Source organism: Halyomorpha halys, unplaced genomic scaffold (assembly GCF_000696795.3).
Source record: "Halyomorpha halys isolate HHAL.00 unplaced genomic scaffold, Hhal_1.1 Scaffold1884.1, whole genome shotgun sequence".
Classification (NCBI taxonomy): domain Eukaryota; kingdom Metazoa; phylum Arthropoda; class Insecta; order Hemiptera; family Pentatomidae; genus Halyomorpha; species Halyomorpha halys.
The window spans coordinates 77,004-88,301 of record NW_027107780.1 but is presented as its reverse complement, the minus strand read 5'-3'; the positions used below and the strand labels follow the sequence as shown (position 1 = coordinate 88,301).

The window sequence follows — 11,298 nt, the reverse complement described above, 5'->3', positions numbered from 1 at the left end:
AAAATATATAGAAATAAAATTAATATACGCTTGTGTTTATATATTTGTATTAGTTAATATAGATCATTTGCCTAATTAAAAATATTCAAATTGTGTAGAAAGAACTTAGTCAGACCAACATCAGCTTTGATGCAGCAAAAAATATTTGATTTGGACTTTTTACCCAAAGCAGTTAAGAAAGTAGTATGACTAGACATACTAAATATATTATTATTCGTTATTCATTAATATAATAAAAAATCATCATATATAATAATATATAATTTATTGCTTGTTTTCAAAACAGCTTTTTTTACACTACAATTTTAAATAATTAAATAATTTGTTAGTTACTTTTCTGGTAATATATAGAGAAAGCAATTATTAAATAAAAGTGTATTTTAAAATTATATCGCACTTACTTAATACGTTAAAATTATCAGTATAATAATAAAGTTTAATATTTATAACTTAACCTATACTGATATCTACAATTAACCTTAAAGATAAAATCTTTTAGTAATATTATGTCAGTAAATTTCGTTATAAGCTTACCGCATACCGGCCATTCTTTCATTGGTGTTCTTTTTGTGTTACATTGATTACTAAAAACACCAAGCTGACCGGTGAAATAGGTATGATATTTTAGTTAAAACAAATTAAATAAATCATTTTTAAACAAATCACATATAAGTTTTACTTAACTGTTATTACATCAGATTTATGTGGAAGTAGATCTATATTTAGCAATATGGCACAAATTAAAAAGTTTCACCGATTACAACATAAAGCCATTATGTCATTAGTTATAACATTCCAAAAACCTTCAACTAGTACACTATTTAAAGAGATACGGGTCAAAACATATCCAAATGTTATTATTGCTGGCTTAAATTGTATTTGAGTACTTTTTCCTTTCAAGGATTTTAGAACAAGTCAGTCAAGTTAATTTTCCTTTATTCTTCATTTTTCGTATTCAAAAATAAATCCAAGGTTATTGGTGGCTATTAATCCAAAACAATTTGTTTTATTTTTCTTATAACTGTTATTGTGACTTTCTATATATTAATACGAGTTCATTTACTTTTAATGAAGCTATTATTTTTTTATAATCAAAGGTTTCAAATTTAATGGATGTAAGTAGCTAAGAAAGTATGATTTACAATTGCATAATAACATTCGGAATAATTGGTTTGCTTCAGCAATATTTCGCCCTCTACTGAACTCACTGATTACACTGGCCATATCCTAGCTTCCTCATTCTTATGATCACTTCTATATGAGACTAATTATTACGATATTTCGTAGATAGATATTTGTTTAAAATATAAACAAATATACTACATTATCATATTCAAGAAGCAATATAAGATAAATAACTAAAAAACAACCTATAACCTAAGAACTAACTATATGCCAATATGCTCTTTTCCTCTTAATTTTCTATTTTTCTAACTATTATTTGTCCCCTTGTATTATATATCTCATATCTTATATATATTATTTTTAGATATATATATTTCTTATTTGTCTAATTCTTTTTTAATAGCCTAAAATGTTTTATATATTATAAACCACACAAAATAAAATATTTCATATCAATAAATTTATTAAAATGATTTAATTTAATAATATATTAAGTTTACAATACAATATAATAAGTTAAAAAATAAAATAATAACAAAAATGATATAAAAGAAAAAAAAAGTACAAGATAAGTTTTTTTAATGATTGAAATATACTGAAGCCTAATAGTTAATATAAGAATTTATCATATATTTGTTATTTTTAAATTCCTTTCGTTTCTTAATTTAAGTATAATATTTTCATGGTTTTGGCATTATGTTGATATCCTAAATGTTAAAATAATTATCATTTTCACGTTCTAGGGCAACCATTAAAGTTTATAAAACATTAAATATCAGTTAATATTACACGGTTAAAGAAAAATATGGTAAACCAAAAGCGGATGATAATTATTTGGATAGATACTCATGTATACAAACAAAATCCACGCTTACTATGGTGGACAATATTTCTTCTTGTGATGCAACATTCTCCTTTCGTATCAGGAATGCTTCGATCGTGGCATATCCTTGATCGTATGAAAGTGATTCACTGATCTTTCGTGATTTGTAGATTCACCGTTGACAGTAAACTGTTTGAGAAAGACCATATTTCCATTGAGAAATATCATGATTTTTCGTAATTCAAATAGTATATATATATAATACTATATAATACTTATATTTCACAGATAAATCAGAAACAGAGACTCTGGTGAAGAGGAATAATTAATATAATAAAACATTTTGGTTACAATTACCGTAACAATAATTACAACAATAAATGGAAATCAATATTTTCCGAGGATATTCCGTAGGAGGTATCTAGGTAGGTGCCTATCTAGGTAGTGTGAGTTACTCTAACCTCAAAATCCTATTAATAACTGAGATACCTAAATGTAGGGCTATATACACTTCAAAACATAAAAAGCCCCACCTAAAAAAAATTGAACCTTGTTTTCTTAAAATTCACTATTTGTAACATAACCCCTACAATTATACAATGTATCATTATAATAATTAAATTTTTTGTTTACTTTCTGTCTCAGATTTATTAGGCAATATTTTGATTATCGATTTGAACTATTTTATTTAATTATTTTCCTTACTAAAAATAATGTTCGTGATGGGTATTGATATGAGTATTAGAATGAATATATTGTTCTTACAAAACCATACACTGTCTAAAATCTTGAATAAAATTTTCATCTCAAATCGAGACAGCTTATCGTTATAAAATTTTACCGAAGAAGCATTAAAGAGATTAGAATAAATGAAACCTTTAAATAAGGTAAAATTTAACGGAGTCCCCAAAAAAGGAAATGTCTTAAACAAACCCCGGAATACCATATTCAATGACGTATCCTGGTAAACAAGTTAATTAGACCAAATTGATAAAAACTACGTGACCTTAACTAATATTCTGATAAAAGGTTTAAGGTAGTTTTATAATAAATTAATGACACTGACCGGTAATAACTTGTTATTGAAATTTGTAGCAATTATTTTATTGGCTGTAGCCTTCGGATATTTAAATAAAAAACAAAATCAAAAAAGGCAATACGCCTTTCAGTATATGGAAAGGTACGAACTATTTCTCGCTAGGATATTAACACGTATCGACCACACGCTTGTCAAGGTCGTGGATGGAAAGTATATCATTATTATACTTAGCGGTGTATCGCGTTATACACGCGTCCGCAAACTTGATTGACTTAGTGTTATGAAAGTTGTATATCCACTTGCTTGCATTTGAATTTTGCCATCTTAAATACAATTAAGGTCTAGTAGTCGGAAAGTTTAATAGCTACACAGACAATTTTACTATTAAAGACGCCGAGGAAAAATTACAAGAGCCAAATTTATACATTTTAATTAATGATTTTTTAAATATAATTTATTTAATAATCAATATATTATCATGTATGCATTTATGTGTTCTCATAATTAATGAGATCAATAGATTTGCGATTGCTTCGAAAAGTTTATGGGGCCCAAGTTATTATCGGTTCTTTAGTTTCTAAGTAATTTTTTAGTAAAAATTTAATAATGCTAATTACGAAAAAAGTTTATGTTAAGCCTTACGACTGAGAAGAATATATAACATATATGGCGCAATGATCCATCACTGAATCAGTGACTCCTCCAAAAGCTTTTGCCATTCTTTACTATCCTCTGCAGTAGCCATCAAATAATTTTAATTTAGTAGTTTTCTGGCCCATCCGTGCGGACACTATCAAGTTATCCGAAGTTGGGTCTCCCCCTCTAAGAAGAGGTTTGGTTCGATGAAGGGACACCTTAGCCAGTTTACTAGAGATATCATAGTCGTTCATTCTAGCGACAAGCCCTTCCCATCTCAGCCTCCCGACCTTGATAAACCCTTCTGTATTTGTGTCCTTGAAGAGGTCATAAGGTTCCACATTTTTTCAACTTCAGTAGGTATTACCTTCTTTAATAGGGTTGAAGACTTTTTGGAATATTATTCTATTAGCTACGGATTCAGCAGAGTGAATTCGGCATATTAGAGTTCTGCAGAGCCCCACGTTGGTTTGGTTGGCAACTTATTCTATAGTTCCTTTTGAAAATTGTAATCATCCCAAAGTAACATTTATTTGCAGCTGCTAATCAGTGACTAACATCCTGCGAAGTATGATCAGGTCAGTTTATTTCTGAGTCCTTATAAGTTAAGTGTCAAACGTTTATGCTTCAATCTCAAAGTAGTCCTCCTCGCCATTTCTTCCTACTCTCATATATTAAGTTTTTTATTCATTTATCTCGAATCCGAACCTTTTGGCTCTTTAATCGAGTTGTATAGACGCCTCTTTTATTGATCTTAAAGATCTGGCAACTATGATGACATCATCAGCTAATTCCATTAATTAAATTTATTCTATACCGAGGAGAACAAGATGGAAACTTTAAAACTATTTTTTTTTTTAGTACGACTACCTCTTTATGCATTGAGGATTTATTTGTCTATTGTATAATTTCAGATTGCAGTTGGTATCTTATTTGAAAGCGAAGTCTATTATTCTATTTTTAGATTGTTTATTGCATTCAAAAAGTAGAACTACCCAAAACGGCTTGTTTAGACTATGAGAAACTAATGCTGGCTTAGCATTATCATATTTAGCATAAAATCAAAGATCATAACAAACTCAGAGGTAGGAAGTGAATAATCAGGAGGGATAATAAATAAAAATCTTTAATACAAAATACTACATTTAGGGAAATACATTACATAAATGTATGTATCGGACATTAAATGCAACTAGTACATTAATTATTCCTTCCGATTAAATACAATGGCTCATTTCAATTGATGATATGAAATCCTGTTATGGAACCTTGGATTGCCATCTCATCCATCTATCTACTTCTGCTTGATGGATAGTCTTATCCTTAGTCCATCCATCTTGTCCTTATGACAATATAATTTGCTTTTTTAATTCGAATAAAGTTTTACCGCAAAAAGTTTTTAACATATTCTATTATACACTGTGCTAGGAAAGTGTAATATACAAGATTATTCTATATCAAGTTACAATAAATATGTCGGTCCTTGGCAAACTAATATTTGGCATTGTTTTGGAATTCCTAGTCAACTTGAGGACCTCCAGATCAGTTCTGAGATTGTTTATCCTTGTGCCAGGAAGGAATGTCTGCGATACCACTATTACCACGTGACTCATATAATTAATAGAAAAAAAATTTAAAGTTATTAATCTATCCATAATCGTATCAACAGCACGTCTAGTTTTCATGACTGTTGCATCTGTAAAATGTTTTTTTTAGTCCACTTAAAGAAAACTGCATATAAAGATTATAATAAGTAAAAATGTTTAAAAGATAAAAATTGCGTGAATTATGACATGTACATCTTTGAAGGCGGGTTTAGATATAATTGTGTACATGAGTTGTATTGGGTTCAAAGAATCTTTTATCAACCCAATTTTCCGTAATACGTTTAATAAAATGTAATATATAATGTAATTAAAGTATAATTAAAGCGTGGTACCCACTGCGATAAATTCCGTTCCTACTTTTAATATAATTCGTCGAATGTTATTATAATTTGAACAGAAGTATAAGTATTGAGGAACTACAGTTACAAAAAAAAATGATAAGAGAATATAGGTGTGATTAAAGATGAGAAATACTTGTTATTTTTAAAATTCGAAACAACGTAGCTTACGCCTTCTGTCCAGAACACTATGCCATTTTATAATCTGTTTGAAAACAAACAGAAACCATGAAAATGAGGAAAAACCGCAATACTAACGGAATAGTTTATTTGATTTAGAGCTCCTTCCTAAGAAGAAATCAAGAAAAATTCAGTTGTTTTTAAAGGAAAATTTTGGCTCATTGGCTTTTTGGCTCATTGGCTTTTTTGGCTCATTGGCTTGGAAAATTTTGGCTCAAATTTTGGCAACGTTGGCTCAATAAAATAGTTTAATTCTACTATTTGAGTTTTTTTGACCGCACCCGGACCATATTCCTTTCATAGAAACCAAGATGTTTTATCAGGATAAGGTAGTTATCCTTTAATTACATAAACGGTTAATTATTACAAAATGAATCATCACGACTACTGAGTATACTTTATTAGCCTACAAGAAAAGATAGAATCAGTTAAATAAATTTTTATATTTTCCTTTAAAAACAACTGAATTTTTCTTGATTTCTTCATAGGAAGGAGCTCTAAATCAAATAAACTATTCCGTTAGTATTGCGGTTTTTCCTCATTTTACAAAGAGCCGGTAGCGATTAAAAGTCATTAAATCTGTTGACAACAATATAAAACACAAACAGACCAATGCAGATGCACCAAAAAGTATCCTTGGGGTTCCGAAGGGCGTGGATCCCCAATCGTCGAACGGCAAACGGGATACAAGGTCGACAACTCCACTTAGGAAATAATTTAAAAGCTTTTTACAAAATATCCGCCTCCGTTCTTCTGGGGTTTCACACTTCTGGTACTTCTAAATAACACTCCATGGCGCGTCGAATGGATTAGAAATGATAATATTTAATTATAGAATGGATAATTAATGCAAAGGTCTCGAACTTTCCTAAGCGGCTGTACTAAGGAAGCCCAGTGCCCTGGCCTTGACAACATTCCTTCTATATGGGTGTGGTGTGTCTCCTTTGTCCCTAGTTTGCTTATTCTAAGCTTAGAAGGTATTTTTCCATAGAAACTTGATGGTTGATATCTATATTAATTTGTTACCATAAGGTACATTCGGGAATAGAGACGGTTTGGAGTCGAGTAAAAATATCCATCGAAAGCTATAAACAAAGAAAATATTTATTTCACGGGTATGAAGAATTATTTTAAGAATCAAAACACTCAAATCTTAACTGAGAAAGTTCCAGTTCACAAAAATAATAGATGTAAATAAAAGAAAAAAGATTGATTTAATGTTTTCATATGTTTCTATGGAACGTAAAAAAAGGTAAAATATTCGTCGACTGAATTAAAAGGCTGGTATATAAAAAAAGTAGATTTAAAATCGTAGTTTCGTGAATTGTACGATAAGATTATTACGATACAATTGTAACCTATGCAATATTGGTGAAACCTACAGCTTTGTCCTAAATATGAATATATTGGTGGGGGAACTAAGCATGGATTTACAACACCAGGACTCATTGGATTGGATAAATCACTCATATAAAATGTTATTAATTAAATTTTATAAGAGAATCCTGCCTTGAAACTACTCCCTCGGATAAGAAATTCCATAGTTAGGTTAAATGGAGAAGAATTAGAAGAGGCTACACAGAGTCGACTTTATCACTAAAATCGACTTCCACGCTAAGTAACTTGTTTCATCTAGATATTCTCATTATTAAGGGGGGGGGATAGCGGGTTGGAGGTGAGAATACAGCACCCTGAATACGTAAAAAAAAATACAATTATACTTATTAATTCAAATCAGCTAATCAAAAAAAGTATCGTCCTATAACATTCATATTATCAGTGCTTTTTTAAATTTTTTTTTTTTTTTAAATTCAAGTTGTAAAAGTTCAGTGATTTTTTTTATTTCCTAATTCTGGAGAATTTTGAAAGAGTTTGTAATTTTTTAATATACAAAATTATGTTTTCAATATTCGAAACGAAAGAAATATTGTTTTTTTCATTCCTTGATATCTATTAAATTTATCAAATTTTACATCCCTTTTTGGAGACTAAAAAAATAAATTAACTAAATTACAGTTAAAGCTAAAATATTAATCAACATCATTCATTACTGAAAGAAAAATATGATTGTTGGTTTCCTGGTAAGTTGATGAGGAAATGTTTGTTGAATCATCGTGTAAGAGACACCACCTTCCCGATGACTTTGAACTCTTCCTACGGATGAAGGTCGGGGCGGATAACTGTGTGTGGGACTCAAAGATCCGGTATTTCAATGGTAACATATTCAGAATATACCCATGTTTATATGTACAACATAATTTCAAATTGGAGAGGAGAACAATTAACCTCCATTAATTGGGCAGCTAATAGGTATTAACTATAATTTTTATTTAACGTTCAAATGATTTTTATTTCAAATGTTCAAAACCACTTGACTCAAAACCAGCACGCTAATTTCATTAAAATTGAATTAATTTTTAAATGTGCGTTTAATGAATGATAATTGGGAATAATAACTTGATCATGAATCAAACTTCAGGAAGAAAGCACTTTAAAAAGAAAACACTTAAAATCGATACTCTTGTTATGAACTTTCAATTAAATTTTTTTTTTAAATTACTTATATTATTCATGATAATGAAAAACAATCATATTTATTTTTATAAAATTAATATATAAAGGTATACTTGAAAAGATAAAAATGTAACAGAAAAGGGACTGTGGGAAAAATCCTATGACGTCAATGAAATTATGCCAGCCATAATATAATTTTTTTTTAAAGAATATATAAATATTTTATCTGTGAGAAACAGTGGTTATAAATTGAAATTGCATTTTATCTTTTTTTTTTTGCTGCATAATTTTTTTTTATAATTAATTTTACACATTAAATTTTTGAATTGTACCTTCAATATTAGGTTGTTATAATGCTACCATTAAAAACAAAATACTGAATAAAATAATTCAAGGCAGTTTTTCAACTAGCTTCAGATGAAAAAAAGAGAATGAATCAAAAGTCAACCTTGAAAAAGGAATGGTTCTACAGATGAATGTGATCTTTCTCTCAACAGTTCTAGGCTCAACTAAATATAGCCTTCATTTCCAATTTTAAATATTAAATTTTAAAATATATATAGTATATTTGCAAAATGGGAATAAATAAACATCTAATTTTTTTTTCCAGATTCATACAATTCACCTTCATTCATTCATATACACCTTCATTCTATCTTCCATTTTTTATTAATGCGTGTTGTAATAATTAATACCTGTGAAATTCACCATTGTGAAAATAAAATGTAATTTTTTACAGATTGAAAATCTGATTTGATCTCGGACAAATATTCTTAATATTAAGAAAATATAACTACTTTTTTCTTTACATTTAATATATTTTCCTTCACTTTAATTAATTGGCACTAACAAAAATATTTCAGGTATAAAAAATATTGTGGTGAAATGAAAAATGTAAAACTCAAACGTGAAAATAATTTATTCGTTTTTTCTAGTCCTCATAAAAAAAACTTTTAAAATATTAATTAATGGAAATATAAGATGATTTTCCAGTAAATAACGAAATTATTTATTTAAATATTGTAAATGTCTTAATTGAAAAAAAATATATTGATTTTATCATATAATTTTTATGTTAATCGAATAAAAAGATTCATTGTGAGCCAAAAAATTTTTTTTTTCAATTTATGCAAAACCTCAACAAATTTAAGGTACATTCAAATCATTAGTAATAATAGTAGTTTTATTATTCTAAGAATGTTATCAATGTAACAACGGTTTATTGATTGTATTTCCATCTCTACATAGTCTGAAAATTGTTACACTAATTTCCCTCCAATAAGTTTGAAAATAAATCCATTATGGTGAGCTAGTATGGGTAACTACGGCCTATTATTTAAGAATCTATTCTTTTGAAAATATTTTACCTAGAAATAATGAGGTTCGGTAGATTTGTAAACAGTCCACGTCCTGGAAGATTTCTCTATGCAGATCAGGTTACAAACAGGTTATTTAAACTGTTGTATAAGAGTGAAGATGAGTCGAGGTTCACTGTCTAACAGGAAATAGTTAATTGAAGAAGTACTAGATCAACTACTTTTTCAATCAGATGTTAATTTCCCTTTTTAGATTCGATAAAAGAAATATATACAGCCTATTCGGTATATCTTTAAATAAATATTAACAAAATCATTGGATCAAACTAATTTACTACTATTACCCTAAAATTGTCATTTTTCACATACTTGAGTTGTTATTTGGTGTCATTGGATTTCGTAGTAATATATTGATTAATATTAGTTTTGATTATGTTGCAGTTGCTGGCAGCTTGCCTCTTATGTGCTGTGGCATGGGCACAGCAGCAATATGAATACACCACTCCAGTCCCCATCCTGAAGCAGATCAACAGGCATAACGACGACGGTTCATATTCTTACGGGTATGAGGCAGCAGACGGAAGTTTCAAGATCGAGACCAAGTACCCCACTGGTGAGGTCTATGGCAAGTACGGCTACGTCGACGACACCGGAAAGGTGAGAGAGGTAGAATACGGGGCGAGTAACAGAGGATTCGAACCAGCCGGATCAGATATCAATGTTCCTCCTCCGACCCTCACAAAAGACAACACCATTAGCGGCCAGGATGATGGGCAATACAGGGAGGATCCCAGCGTATACCACAAGAACGCACAGCAATTTAGCAGCAGGAGGCCCGTGGCTCAATATCAGCAGTCACAGTACCAGGCCCAGCCTCAGCCTCAGTATCAGTCTCAACCTCAGTACCAGGAGCCCGAACCTCAATACGAGCCAGAGCCACAGTACCAGCCTCAGTCTCAGTACCAGTCTCAGCCAAGGTACCAGGCGCCCCGCAAGATCGTGCCGGTCCCAATCCCATCCGTGTTCCAGCAGTCACAGTCGCAGCCTTCCTACCAGCCCGCTCCACAGTACCAGCCTGCTCAGCCTCAGTATCAGCCGGCTCCACAGTACACCCCACAGCCACAGTACAACCCAGCGCCTCAGTACAACCCACAACCTCAGTACCAGCCACAGTACAGGCCACCCGTCAACAATCAGCCTTACTACAACCCCGCCCAGTTCGACACACACCCAGCAGTCAAGAACATTGACTACTTGTCTGGATCGTATTCCATAGACTACACTGGCAAAAAATAACACCTCCTTTCAATCTAAGTCTTTTTCTAAGTCCTGTAAATAATTGTGTGTGAATGTGTGTGTGCTGGTACTGCGTGTGGATGATGTACTGCGTTTGTGCGTTTCTGTAACTTATAGCTTAAATAATAAAAACTGTTTTATTACACCGTTTTTTTTTTATAGTTATTTCATATAATCTTCCAAACTTATTTAAATAAAGTAAACTTACAAAAAAATCCTGACTGTATAAAAATTAATAAAGTAAAGTATATTATAGTATTATAGGGAGGACTCTGCTATTAAACTGTTATTAAAGAAAAAAAATACCCAGCAGTAACATTTTTGATACTCCATCTATATTAGAAAGTTTTGCAGTAGTTTCTACATAGAAATTACAAATACAGGTATAAGAATTGCTAACATAATTTACAAGTTTGTTAAGTAT

General features: G+C 30.4%; 1 protein-coding gene across 1 annotated transcript in view; it reads left to right on the top strand.

Annotated features, from left to right (window-relative positions):
• The window catches only part of Cpr97Eb (Cuticular protein 97Eb), a 12,647-nt gene extending 1,623 nt beyond the window's left edge, over positions 1 to 11,024 (top strand). The window contains exon 2 of the mRNA XM_014436394.2: positions 10,020 to 11,024. Coding sequence (XP_014291880.1) covers positions 10,020 to 10,874 — 855 coding nt within the window. The 3' untranslated portion in view covers positions 10,875 to 11,024. The remainder of the gene's footprint in view (positions 1 to 10,019) is intronic.
• The last annotated feature ends 274 nt before the right edge of the window (positions 11,025 to 11,298 follow it).